This window comes from Sitophilus oryzae, unplaced genomic scaffold (genome assembly GCF_002938485.1).
Source record: "Sitophilus oryzae breed Bouriz unplaced genomic scaffold, Soryzae_2.0 scaffold_484_pilon_pilon, whole genome shotgun sequence".
NCBI lineage: Eukaryota > Metazoa > Arthropoda > Insecta > Coleoptera > Curculionidae > Sitophilus > Sitophilus oryzae.
Genome location: NW_022147067.1, coordinates 331,444 through 346,554, shown reverse-complemented (window position 1 = coordinate 346,554; position 15,111 = coordinate 331,444). Strand labels below are relative to the sequence as shown.

The following is a 15,111-nucleotide window of genomic DNA, read 5'->3' as shown; positions in this document are numbered from 1 at the left end:
GACTTTTAGATTTCTTTTCTTATAATCAAACGATTTTAGGATCCTCTTATATATCATTTGACGATTTTACGGGCTTGATAGTTCCTAAAGTTAACAACGCATCTGTAGTATTTAAAATGGAGATTAATATTCGTCCGTTAGAACATCCGAAGAAAGAAGAAATGGACACATTTGTTAAACGCAAGGAAAAATTAGAAGTAAATATTTATTAGTTATCTGAAATCCTTGTGAAATAGGTTATTATGTATAAATGTGTAGTGATGACCAAAACCAAAACAAAGACTTCTTGGTCTTTGTCTTGGTTTTGGTATTGATTTTGGAGCATCCATTCTTGTTGCAAATGTTTCTTTGCTGCATTGTTTGTCTTTTATTTGCATTAAACTATTTAAAATACTATTTATTTAGTAAAAACTTTCGATGTAAAAATGCTAATAGTGAAAATCTTTTAAAGATATGATGACTTCAAGGCAATTCAGGCATTCTCAAATGATGTTTGTTTGCATTTCGTCCTCTAAAGCCAGTTCCTCGAGTAGGATTCCTGAAACACCCAGTGTACTTCTTTGCAGTATCCAATTCCTGACCCATAAAAGACGTTTTCTAGAATTTCTGCGAAATTTTGACAAAATGTCTCTGATTCCTTCATTAATAATTCGCAAGTAGCTGGTATGCCCACTTGAACAATTTATTCGTTCGCAGCCAATTTAAAAACCATTACCCAACAAGTCATTTTTTTAATTAAATAATTTTAATGACTTAAGTCATTCTTGGGAAGCTGATTTAATACTTAAAATTTAAGTCTTTTGCAAAATGACTTATGATTTAAATCTTTATTCCAAAATAGAAAAAGATTTAAGTCTTTTTAATAAAGTCAGATTTTTATATATTTTTGTGATAAATTTTTAACAGAAGCATTTCTTTTTAAACTGTCGAGCAGAATAAAAAACAATGCTTTTCGGATCCGGTTTTGATTATTTGTCATGTTACGCGTGCGTAGTAAGTCTGTTGTCTTTCAAGTGAATCCCCGACTCCGTTATGTAGCCCAAAAGACGAATGAAAGAAATTTATCTCGAATATATTGAAGAGTACCTTAAAATAATCTAGCCCTTAGCTACATAGTGATCAAGACGCATCGCCCCTTTTTATTAGATATGTATTCGATGAAATCTAAACTGTAATGGTAATAAGTACTACAAAATCGGTTAAATTTTATAAAAAAAATCATATTTTTACGTTTGCAGTTGTTCTGAAAATTAACCGTTTTATTTTATGTGGTTTTAGTCTCATATCTGTACCTACAATAAATTAATATTACGATACTAGTAAGAAAATCGCCTAATTGGTAATACAAGAAAATTAATATTAACATTTAAAAAAGGTACTTAAATTGAATTCTGTCTTGACTTGAGGGTAATTATATTGATTTATAGTCTAAGAGCCAGTGAAAGGCTACCTGTTTGTATTTGACTAGACCTAGGGTTTTGTACAGTAAAGCCCCTATACTTACTGTACATGACATTGGGACTGATTGGGACTCACTAAGCCCAACGTGGCGGACGCGGCGGGCGCCAACGTAAAAAGTATCGATTTTTGATAAATTTTAAATGTATTTGGCCACGTCTGCCGTTTTGCAATTTGAAAATATATTATTATTATTATCGGAAAGCAACAATGGCATAAAATTTTGAAAGTAATTGACCAGATCTGCCATTGATATATTTTATTTATTAGGGTCTTATAAACTTATGCTAATCACGGCAGATGTCTTTATTGAGTACACACTTCAGCAGACAACAAAATCTGAACTACTATCCGGTCAGATGTATGGTTATGACGTTCCCTGTTTCACATCAATATGATTTAGTCTATCACTGTATTTATAGAAATTAATATTTAATTTTGTCAACAAATACTAAAACATATAAGGCTGATGATAAAAAAGTAAACATATTTTAAAAGAATTTCAAATATCTAGATATAACAGTCAGCAAATAATCATTAAATATTTATTTGATTATCTTTTTTTTATATATTTAAGACAAAATTTAAAGAAAAATGAATTAAAAACGTGAATCATGCACGCATTATAAAATAAATTTCTTTTTTATCAATTTGAATTTTTATTCATCGTCATCGGAATCATGTTTTTCATGGTTTGACTCGCCTTATTTATCGTCCATTGAATCGAAATCCGTAAAAATAAAACGTAAATTATGAAATAAATGTAATTTGTAAATTGATCCGAACATAGTCGATAAAGAATTGATTACTATGAATTTACCAGGGACTTGGATAATTAAGTCACTCACAGGGGTTGGAAGTTGACCTTCTTCGAAGCATTTGAACACAAATTTCTCTTCTTGCTCAATCCAACCATAATCTAATGGGTCCAATGTCGTAAGTTTGCTTTTTGTGAGCATTTTTCCAAATTGTTGAAATATAATGTGTTCTTAGAAGTTGCTGGTAAAGCTCACTCTAACATAGTGGGATTGAGCTTGCATCAAAATTAAGTATTTTTTGCTGAAGTTTAAATTGACGTCGGAAGCTTTATAATTGCTGTCGAAAAGTTGTTATCTTATTCTATCATCAAGGTCGATTTTTTTGCATTATAAAGCTGGCAAGTAAATTTCTGAATGCTGTTAAATACCTGTTGTAGCTGGTCCTCCGTCAAATTTTCTTCTTCAAGCATCCCAAATGCTTGTTGAAATTCAACATCTTTTTTCAATAACGTAAAAGGTCTGTTCTTCCTTTTATTGAAGAAAGCCGGATTAAAATCACATCCTGTGAACATATGGAAGTCGATAAAGATTTTGGCTAACAATTCACCAAGCTCTTTATACATTTTTGTGACGTCAATATACGTTATTTCCAGTTCCATTGAGCATCCAAATATTCCAATGAGAATTTTGTAAATAATACCAATCATTATAATTAAAGTTATTAGTCTCTGCATACATCTGACCGAATAGTAGTTCAGATTTTGTTGTCTATTGAAGTGTGTACTCAATAAAGACATCTGCCGTGATTAACATAAGTTTATAAGACCCTAATAAATAAAATATATCAATGGCAGATAGATCTGGTCAATTACTTTCAATTTTTTTTTCACCACTTTCAAAATTGTCTGCAGCAATGTTAAACGCGTGATAATGGTCTGCAATTCTTGTTTTCCGATAATAATTATAATATATTTTCAAATTGCAGAACGGCAGACGTGGTAAAATACGTTTAAAATTTATCAAAAATCGATACCTTTTTACCTTGGCTCCCGTCACGTCCGCCACGTTGGGCTTAGTGAGTCCCCATGTCATGTACAGTAAGTATAGGGGCCTCACTGTACAAAACCACAGGTCTGGTCAAATCCATACAGGTAGCCTTTCACTGGCTCTTAGACTATTAAGTCATTTTACTGACTTAACTTGCAGATCATCATGATGTAAGTCAAAAATATAGACTTAAACCGGGTCTCCACCAAGGCAACATTTGTCGGCGACTTTGTCGCCGACTACTAGCCCTAACAACAATATGTTGGGACAAGGTCTTTTTTTGCAATAAAAATAGTAATTTGTTAAAACGACTCAATTTATTTTGTTTATTATTCTAAATTCAAACATTACAATATGATCTAGACAATTTTACTATATTTTTATAACTTTGTAAACAAATCACTTTTGATAATAGCTTATTTTGCCAAAATCAAGACAAATTTGCTGACAACTATATATTGGGACAGCACAACAAGAACTTTGTTTAATACGGAGTTACATCACCTTTCGCCTTAACAACTGCCTAAACTCTTAATGGCATTATATTTACCAAAGATTGGCACATTTGAGGAGAAAAGTTATCCCAAATTTACTGCAGTTTTGTCCGCAAATCAAAAATTGTTCGTTGAGGGTGGTTTATTAAATATTGCTTCATTTTATGCCACACAGTTTCTATAACATTGAGGTCCGGACTACTTTCAGGATGGGATAGAACTTTTATATTATTATTACGGAACCAATTTTTAGTTGATTTTGCTGAATGGCAGGATGCTCCATCTTGTTGGAAAATATAGTCTTCGTTTGGAAACAATTCTTGAGCACTAGGCAAAAGTGAGGTCTCAAGTATATGTTGATATTTTTGGGCGTTAACAGTGCCATCAATAAAATTTAATTTGCCCAAACCTCTTGCTGACATGCAACCCCAAACCATAATCTCCTTAGGAAATTTAACAACCCTCTTTAAGCAATCTTTATGAAAGGCTTCTGCTTTATTTCGTATTATTCGTTTTCGATGATCTCCAACGCAAACATCAAATTTAGACTCATCGCTAAATATGACCTTATTCCAATCATTTCGTGTCTACGATAATTTAGATTTTGCCCAATTGTAGCGATTTTTCTTTTGAATTTCTGTCAGTGGCGGTTTCTCTTTGGCCTAAATAAGAATTTGTATCAATAATCTTCAGGTAATTGATTATCCACACAAAATAAAGTTTACCTTGTAAAACCCCAGACAGCATTTATATATGCAACATTCTCTTGATATATTTAAACCAGTTACAGTATTCCATGTAACTGTTACTTCGCGAAGAGTACTTCTTCTCAAAGACTTGCAAATTTTTACTAAATTTCGTAAATCTCTCTGAGATAGAACTTTTGGCCTTCCCGAACTTTTACCTCTAACATCTACATTGGCAGATTTGCCGTATTTTTTGATTATATTAAAGACCGTGGTTTTTGGAATACTTAAATCATCAGAAATTTTTCGAATTGTTTTTCCCGTACTGTATTGACGAATGATAATTTTGCGTAGTTTTTGATTTGTAGCTTTCCCACGGACCTTTACTTTGAATTAAATAATTAAGAAAATTGAAAATTAAAAAAATTAAAATTACTTACAGTAAATATCAGTACTCAAAGTATCGAGTCACTTACAAGCTGTCAATGCTGAAGTAAACAGTTTGCGACATTTGTGACGTTTATAGCAAAGCCGCCTATGATGATATTAATTATTTAAAAATACTTATCCCAACATTTAGTTGTCAGCAAATTTGTCCTTTTATGAACAAAATCCGCTACTGTAAATATGGATTGATTTACAAATTCATAAAAATATTGTCAAATTGTTTAGGATTTTTTTGAAAAACCAGGGCAATAATTCCAAAATATGACCTTGTCCCAACATATAGTTGTTAGCGCTCGTAGTGTTGTCGACAATGTTGCTGAAAATTCAGTAAAGTCGTCGACATTTTATGTCGCAGACTTAAGTCGCCGACTTTGTTTCATGTTTCGCTTGAGGAGCGGTACATCAAAGAAAAATCGTGTCGATGACAATGTTTACAAACATGTCGAAATCATGTGGAACATGTCGAATCAACTTCTATCAGTAACTTTATCGGGTATATTTTGCCATTTGTACTCGTGTAGTTCACAAGGCTAGAAGTTTGTTTTTGATTCTGTTGCTAAAAATAAATTTGGTAAGAAGTGGAGCAATGATAAAACAAGAAATCTGGATTGAAAAAGATCAATCATCATTTGGAGCAATGATTCAAAGTCAGCTGAACTCATTCTTAGAAAATTATTGGTAGTACTTCTTATTTCATTGTGGAGCGGATTTAAGTCATCTGTACAAAGATCAGTGAGCAAGTCACTACCACTATATAAATTTCTCTTCCGGAGGCTAGGACGATTCCAAAACCTACGTTGCCGCCTGGCTTGACGACGTTCATTTCGCGAAATAATAAGGAATGCGGCTGAGATTATAATTACATCCTCGTCGCTCCACATGTTGATAAGCATTAATTAAACTTTCGCTCTTTAGTCGAAAAATGAAGTCGAGCAACAATATTTCTTTGGTAGGTACGATATACATTTCTCGATAATATTTATGAAAATAGTAACAAAAGTTGATGACAATGTCGTCGACATATGTTGCTTTGGTGGAGACGCGGCTTTAAGTCATAAAAACGACTTAAATAACGTACGATTTAAGTCTTTACAAAAATGACTTAATTTGAAATTAAATGATTTAAGTCAAAGACTTAAGATTTAAATCATTTGAACTTTATGTTGAATTTGACTTGACTTAAATCATTTTGATTTTAGAAGTGACTTAAAATAATTCTTAAGTCTTTTTAAAACTAACTCGTTGCAGCTCTGTGTGTGTGAACAAATATTCGTTTCGATTTTAGTTGATAACTGAAGTTGATCCATTAAAACCGACTAGTGAGAACGCACCTTAATTCCATTAATTATTTCTTTATAATTTAGAAAGAAATAAAAATCCAGAAAGAAGACTTGAAGAATCTAAAGGAACAATACAACTCCAATATCCTTCTAGATCGCACTGCGGAAATTCCATCTTTCAATAATGCCCCTTTCTTAAAACCTGAATCAAATACAAAAACTTCCAATAGGGACAATATAAAGAAAGAAATTGAAGATCTAGCTAAAGACATCGAGCAACTAAAAGACGAAAATTTTATGAAACTTTCAATCAATAAGTTTGATAAAATCGTTTTTAATAACATTGTTAACATAACTGGTCAACTAACTACTAATAAAATAAATACAAAATTCATAGGTAATGAATCGGCTTCGGACCTAATTGAAGATGTTGTCAGGTAATGCTTAAAAAATACATGACAAATAAGCTATTTTATTACGAGGTACCTAATCTATTTTTAGAAAAGATAAATTAAGCCATATTAAAGGTGAAAAGACTTTTTCAAACTTAATCACTAGAAATATTATGTTTAAAAACGTCAATGGCTTACAACATGATGCTTTTGTTATCAAACATGATGATAACATTGAATTACAGGGAGATGCAATTTTTGAAAATACTATCGAAGTTGATAACATCAATGTCATTTCAGATATGGTCAATGATATTAATATTAAAAATGAATGGGTTAATGTGAAAGAAGCCAAAGGTACTTTAATAAGTTGACAGTGGATATCTATTAAAACAATTTAATAATTTTATTTCTTTAAAGGTATTTTACATTTCGAAAATCTGCAAGCCATTGATGGATTCAATACTGAAAAATTGAATAATGTAGATTTAGCTCTGAATTTTTCGAAGTCTTCCGAATTTGGTAATAGAATCTACGATACTATAACCATTCCAGGGAATGTCACTGTTAAAAATCTTAATGGCGAGGATTTTGAAATGTTTTTGAGAGACTTGTGTTTTACGACTACTACTTGTCATATATCAAATCTAACAATATCTGAAGTAAGGATATACGGGATATACTTATTTATTTAATCTACAACAATGTTATTATGACACATTTAACATTGTCATTTGGATGTCATTATGGCTTTCATAATAGCACTAAGTGCTATTATGAATTCATAATAACACGCAAATTTTAAAATAAGAAAAAGCAAAAAAAGGTACCTAAATACGTTTATTTATTATAAACATTAATTATAATATCAGTACAATTGGTTAAATTAATTCCAGACCATGGCAGGTGAGTCGAATTTTTAGAAAGTAAATTTATTTCCTGAGTGCTTGAACTTGTTCAAGACCCATCATTGCCAGAAATGTTACCTAAAATATTGCATGACACTTTTTTCTTATTTTCTTTGGAATTTTCTATATAGCTCTCTGCCACTTGTCTTTTAACAGTTAATAAATCCACTCCTGAATCTGCAAGCAACGACGCAGAGGATCTACGGAAACAATGTCCAGTGTATCGTTGTGGATTTGGAAGACTTAGTAACAATGCTATTTTATACGGCATTTTCCCTAAAGTATTAATGCCAACGGGTTGCTGAATACATTTTCCATTTCTGTACCCCACAAAAAATCGAGTATGCTCCGTGTTGCTTGGCCGCATAGCTATATATCTTCGAACCATTTCCACCATATTTATTCCTTCAACATTTCCTTTCGTTATAAAAAAATCTCGTGATATCTTTGTTTTCGTAAATGGAATAATGACATGAATGCATTGTCCTTCATCTTTAACATTTTGCAGCTGCAGATTTGTCAACTCGATACGCCGGCAGGCTCTCGCAAGTCCCACTATCAATGAAACTTTTGTCAGGAAATAAGTTTTATCATCAGCTTCCAACAAAAAACGAGTTGTGTCTTCTTTTCTTAAAATTCTCGATTTTTTGACCGAAATCCTTCCGATTTTCTTTTTAGAAATGCAATTAAATGGACGTACTTACCAATATCTGTATTTTTCTTTACTGATATAACTGAACGTAGCATGGAATAATATACCCAAAGTGATGAAGCCTTTTCGTTACTACTATTCTTGATTCCTTTCCCTTTACACCAATCTTCAAGTTTAACATAGGCTTGCTCGTACGTTTGTCTTGATTTTTCGGGAAATAGGGAATGGACAACGTTTTGCGCAATGCCTTCAAGGGACACTTCAAGCACGGTTACCACGGCGTCGACTAATATGGGCACCTGATAATTTTGAATTTTTATGAGGATATCTCTGATATTTTAAATTAAATCAAATCTGTTTGGATCGTCCCTCGTGTCGCGTCGTAGATTAAATTTTGAATGATACACGTTCGATATGAACTTTTTAATGAAACCTGTGTAACTAAGCCACTCGGCTAACACTTCATTATGATGTTCGTATCGAACTTGTATCATTAATAACTATAATTTTAGAAGAGTTAGTTTAATAATGTTTCTATTCATTTTAGTACCTCAGTGTTACTGGTGATGTTAAGACAGATTCCTTGAACAACTTGAAGTTTCCTGAAGACTATGTTCTTTTAAATTCTAACGAAGATCAGCTAGTAATATCAGGTTGGTTTATATTTTCTTGTAAATTATCAACACATTACTATATAGTCATTTAAATATAATTTTAGGTGTAAAAACGTTTAACAATATTATTAGAGGGTATGAGGTTGTTTCTGAGAATTTAGTTAACAACATAGATTTAAACAATGTTGTTACGTTATCTGGAGACCAAGATATTCAGGGAAATATTACTTTTAATAACATAGAAGTCGTATCGAACATAGATGTAAGTAAATTTTCTTTATCATATTATTTTTTGAAAACTTGTTTCGATCTTTTTATTATATTTTTTATAAAAGATGTAGACTTCTAATAGTTTATGTCCACTGCTTTATGCTTGTTAAAGTTAAGTTATTGAAGCAGTGTTCAATAATATAAATTAACTATTTAATTAAGACGCATTTTCAAGAGTCGAGTAAACTGATCAAGTCACAGGAATTCAACTGACTTGAAAGAAATTACTATTAATAATACATTTTATATGAAAAAGATCCTGCCAGTTGCTTTAAAACGGTGAAGGTGCATAAAGGCTGTTCTTCAAACAGCTATAATTTTATCAACAAAGAATTTGTTACGTAAAAAAATTACAATAAAAGAAAAATATGGGTGCAAAAATGGATTAGCAGAGCATAATTACACTGTTAAAAATTGCTTCCACCATTTTATTTAAAATGTTTTGGAAGTTTTCTGCTAAAACAATTTAGTAATAATTTTTTGCCTACTGAATTTACGTTACGTGTAGTAAATTTACCACAAGGATCGATTCAACTCAGTTTGGGAAAATTACAAAACACTTTTTTGAAATTCACTATACGGTGATAGAAAAGTTGATTTGTAGCTTTACTCTACCGGGTGCGTCTCAAAAATGGCTCACCCCTATAACTTTTTTATTTTTTTCATTTAAAAAAAACGAGATTTGGTATGTTATTATATGACATAAATTAGGATCGAATGATGTATTCAATTGTTTTAGGGCACTTTCTGTTTCACCGGAAATGACTACAACTATTGATTTTTAAATGTCACCCACGGTATTTTTCTATTTTATTTGATAGAAAATGACACTCTGAATCGAGTGACATATCATATGTCAACTTTTGACATTTTCGCCTATGATTTATTTAAAATTATAATATGCTTTTCATAACGACAATTTAACTTGAAATACCTAGTGTGTGGTATCAAATTATTCGTAAAAAATACTTTTTCTAAATATTCTTACGAGCCGCCCTCGTTCCATTTAAAAAAATTGATATATGATTAAAAATACGATTTGGGCATCTTTTAACCGGCCATACTAAAAACATTAGACGATCAAATTTATTTTTCCAAGGCTCGTTGATTAAAAATTAGTGTTTTTAACATAGCCATGGCACTCTAGAGAAGAAATTTAAAATACGTTTTTTGTTAATCGAGCATTTCATAAGTTGACATATGATCTATCGAATAAAGTAAAAAAAAATACCGAGGGTGCCATTAAAAATCAAAAGTTGTAGTTATTTCTGGTGAAACAGGAAGTGACCGAAAACAATTGAACACGTCAGTCAGTCCTAATTTATGTCATATGCCAACATACCAAATCTCGTTTTTTTTCTATCTGAAAAAATAAAAAAAGATATAGGAGTGAGCCACTTTTGAGACACACCCGGTATAGTTCTGTTTTTTGTTTTTATTACAAAATATAGTAAAATTACAAAATACCGTATAATTTTACAGCTAAAGTCGTAAAAGTAATAAAATATATTTTTAAACTTCCAATGATTTCATTGTAATTTGAATTAAGTACAATATCAAAATAAAAACACTAAATCACCACAATACACCAAAACACTTTTACTTTTACACTGGACGCGCGTTGGTACCCATGGTTAGCGAAACAATACACCAAAACACTTTTACTTTTACACTGGACGCGCGTTTGGCTAACCATGTTAGCATCATCAGCAGATGATTATAAACTAGTTTATAATCATCTGCTGATGATGCTAACATGGTTTGGTGTATTGGTGTAAAAGTGTTTTGGTGTATTGTGGTGATTTAGTGTTTTTATTTTGCTGTGTAACACCAAAGGTTCCAACCCTCAACTGTAATAAGTACAATATTTTTTGTAATTTTCCAAAAAAAAAATATTTTTAAATTTAAGAAGCTTGTTATTCAAAACTCATAAACAGTTCCGTCAAATTACAATAGATGTAGGGTTTATACATAAAGATTGCAAATAAATTACTATTCATCTTAATAGGTTTACTCATATGTCCAGGAAAATTATATATAAAATTGTATTATAATTTGTAATTCACACACATTGATTTGTGACTACCCATATTTTGTTTTGTAAATCATAGTAATTTTCATTACCTTAGCTACCATCTAGAAGATCCTAGAGATTACAAATTTTACAAAATAATACATAATTACCAAAATTCTTTGTCGGAAAAAGTTGCACCCAGAATTAAAAAACAAGACACATTAATGTTATGTATTGTTCCTCGGCTTAAGCTGGAAATTACTATACTTTCTCTAATTTTCTATTTCGAATTCTGTGTCTTCTATATACCTATACTCATATTTTTCATAAATATGAAATCGCCTTTTCAGAAGATGAATTTCTGAAAATCAATTTGTAACACTTAATTACGTTACTTAAGAAACATTTAAGAACAATTTTATTTTGTGCTTCTAACTTAAGCGGTTTTGCCTGTGCCTTGATCGCTAAGTTAATTAGCAAAAAAATTGTCATTTTGTAGACAAAGGTAAACTAAACAAACAAGGTACACAAACAAACAAAAGATAATACAAAACATTATACAAATAATATTGTCAGTCTTATTGTTTAAAATAAACATTTATAAATGTTTACAATGTCAAAGAACAAAAAAAAACATAACTTAACTACTGAATATAATTATTGTTCTGTACTAAATTCATTTTAATTTTAGATACAAGGTGATATTAGAGGCGAAGAAATTGAAAATTTTCTTCCCAATGTTGGCTTACAAGACACAAAGCATATCATATCAAATGTTGAATTGAAAAGTTTAGAAATTAAGGGCAAACTGATAATAGAGAAAAATTTAAATAATATCGATGCAAGGGAATACTTTCAAAGCTTTGTTTATCAGGTGCTTAAACAATATGCGTTAGTTTCTGTGAATGTATTTAATATTTTATATTTTTTTGTAGAATGAAACCGAAGTAAATATTACGGGTATTAAAAATTTCACAGAAGGATTTACTTCATTAAAAAATCTCAATATTAATTCGAGAAAAATAAATAACATTTCAATAGACTCTTTTATTACAAAAGACACTGAGCAAGAGCTGTTAGGCAATACAATATCTGATAATGTATATTTTGAAAATATAGACATCGGAGGATTGTTTGATGGTGAAAATGTTACCGAATTGAATGAAACTTTACTAAAAACAACAGAAAATTATACAATCTATTCAAAATTGTTGTTCTTGGATGACCTAGATGTAAACACACTTCGTTTTGAAAATCTAAATAACATAACATCTAACAACGCGTCTATAAATCGTAATTCTTCTACTAATGATGAAGTAGTCCTAAGTATGGACGTAGATGATCTGGTAGTTGAAGGAAATATTATTGGAAATATCAAACATTTTGACTTAAATGGACTATTAGATGGATATTTGCATTACGTAAACAATCAAAGTATTTTGCAACCGTTCTATATTGATAAGCTAACTGTATCCTATATTGATCCTAAAAACGTAAATGAAATTGATTACGACAATTATTTATCATACAGAACACTTATAAAAAATGTAACAAATGCTTTATATGAACAACCAAACATTACTGGTAAGTATCTAAAGAAAAACTAACAACACCTTAAAAGATGTATATTTTTTTTAGATCTGTATGTTGAAAATAATCTCAATATTGACTCAATAAACGATAAAAACTTTCAAAGTATTCTTAATAATGACATGTTGGTAAAATTAAGCAGAAATTACAGTAATGAATCTTTACTAATAACCGTAAGTGAATCTTTTAAAAATAATGCTTAAATATTACTTCTTCATTTCAAGGGAAATTGTTATTTTGATTCTTTGGAAGTACTTAATTTGGCCGGTGCTAACTTTGAAAGATACGCAGCAAATTTAATTTACAAAAACGAAACAAGTGTCAGCATTCAAGGAGATTTAGTGTTCATAAATGGTGTTGGTGTCAACAAGTTGCTTGAAATTGATTATTTGAACGACATAGAATTGAGAAACATTTTAAGAAGGGACGCCAAACAGGGTATCGTTGGAAATATAGTATTTGTTGGAAATGTCACTGTACCAGATGACCTAAAAGTTGGTATTAATGTTCAGAATGTCGACATTAAAAATGTTTTGGGTAATATAAACATAACTGACAAGTTAGCTGTAGTAAAAGGTAATATTTTGCTCTGTTGTTTTTTAAAAGAGCTTTTCATTAAAGATCCCTTACAGGTGATGTAGTATTTCAACGATTACCTTACATCAAGGATTTAAAAATAAATGGAACTATCAACGATCAAATCATAGAAGATCTTCTGAATCAATTAGTTTATACCGATGATGATATATATTTAGAGAAGGATGTCATATTTGAAGAACCTGTAGGAATATCAAGCTTATTGTCTAGTTAATTTTGTTTAAGTTTGATTATTTTAGGTCAATATTGATGGAAATTTAGCAATTAAAGATGATATTAATGGGGAGTTACTACCAATATTTGAGAAACAAGTTGTACTTATTACCAAAGACATGACTATTGAAGGACCTATCAAGTTTAATAAGATTGTGGGCGTTTTTGATACTCTAAAAGTTACCGAAGCACTGAATACAAATAAGTTGTATGGGCAAGACTTGATAAAACATTTGGAGGACGCTGTATATATTGATAGGGGACGTCTAAATGGTATTTGACTTTATGTAGTTACGTATAATAATATAATATTAGTTTCACAGCCTATTAACAACAAACCTCTTGAGGTACGATCATTTGTTTCATACTCAGAACACTGCGACCTTTTCAGATTTATTGTGATCCTCTTCTGAACTGTAGGTTACATTTTTCAATCAGTAATAATTTCAAAAATTCTAACAACTTGGAGACTGAGCTATCCATATACATAGTTCTTTGTCAATGGATTATCATTGGCTAATATTGTCCTAAAATCTCTTTTGTCGTTTCTTGCACAATTCTGTTTTTGTCGTTGAACTTGCACATGGTTTTGTCCAACAATTCTATCAATTTAAGATTGACTTGTTGGTAGACTAAAGTTTTAATAGTCTTCCTGTCTTAACAGGTCAGTCGTGAATTTTGGCGAATGTCTAATATGAACCTTTTCGCCTATCTCTGCTCTACTGAATTTTTCCACCTTTCTAGAGATTCCTTGGTCACCCGCAGTTTTGAAGCCATTCTTATAACAGCTTTTGCCGCGCCGCAACAAGTGTTTTGGAACTATGAATGGTATTAATTCAGCTGGTACTAAATAAACTGTGGTTATTAGAAATTAAATTAAATTCTAGACACACATTTTATTCACTATAACAAATGCATTGAAAATCAGTATTTTTTATATTAATGAGTTTTATATTATTTATATTAATGTATTTATGTTAGAAATTAATATACAGGGTCCGGCAATATAGTGCGTAGGGGATCTGTAGCTCCCAGAATAAAAAAACTTGAGAATTTTGTGCAAACGTGGAAAAGTGCAAACCTAAAATATATACGAGGATGTATTTCAGGAAAATATTTTAACTTCTATAGTGTGGCTCAAAAAAGTAGGAGTGGATCGAGATGATTTTTTAAATGCTTCCTTTTTCGTTGATTTTTTAATTTTTTTTTCGCTTCCTTTCAGATCCCTTTAGATATTCCTAAGATATGAGTAAATATATTTCGATAGTTTCAGAGATATTATTAAATAAATAAAAAATATTTTTTTTTCAACCGAGATTTAAAAAAATATTGCAAATACAAGAACTGTCCTAGAAATCAAAACTATATTAGATATTTACTTTAGATGATATATACTTACTTTCCTATAAATCTCGTAATCTTAAATCTTACAGGGTGTTTAAAATTCTACCCCAACTTTAATTACATAACTTAATAATAAACTTTACCCAACTTAATAATAAACTTTATAAAATATAAAATAATTTTGCTTTGTTTTTTTGTAAGTAAAGTATATCGAAATTTTTAATGGTTTTGCAGACACACGCAGTATTATTTCATATGGCTCTTTCAATCATTGAGTGGCTTTAGTAAAAATTTACTGTGGAAAATGCCATATAAAATATGAAACCGCGAATATCTGCGAAACCCCT

At 30.6% G+C, this 15,111-nt stretch overlaps 1 protein-coding gene across 2 annotated transcripts in view; it reads left to right on the top strand.

Moving 5' to 3' along the window:
* Positions 1-15,111, top strand: part of LOC115886340 (protein PF14_0175) — a 33,270-nt gene that overhangs the window by 3,975 nt on the left and 14,184 nt on the right. The window contains exons 7-18 of one of the 2 annotated variants that reach the window (XM_030905437.1): positions 40-197; positions 6,255-6,607; positions 6,672-6,919; positions 6,983-7,224; positions 8,670-8,775; positions 8,841-8,998; positions 11,712-11,894; positions 11,956-12,604; positions 12,659-12,783; positions 12,835-13,186; positions 13,243-13,391; positions 13,447-13,693. In XM_030905437.1, coding sequence (XP_030761297.1) covers positions 40-197; positions 6,255-6,607; positions 6,672-6,919; positions 6,983-7,224; positions 8,670-8,775; positions 8,841-8,998; positions 11,712-11,894; positions 11,956-12,604; positions 12,659-12,783; positions 12,835-13,186; positions 13,243-13,391; positions 13,447-13,693 — 2,970 coding nt within the window. The remainder of the gene's footprint in view (positions 1-39; positions 198-6,254; positions 6,608-6,671; positions 6,920-6,982; positions 7,225-8,669; positions 8,776-8,840; positions 8,999-11,711; positions 11,895-11,955; positions 12,605-12,658; positions 12,784-12,834; positions 13,187-13,242; positions 13,392-13,446; positions 13,694-15,111) is intronic. The other variant, XM_030905438.1, reaches the window with a different exon arrangement.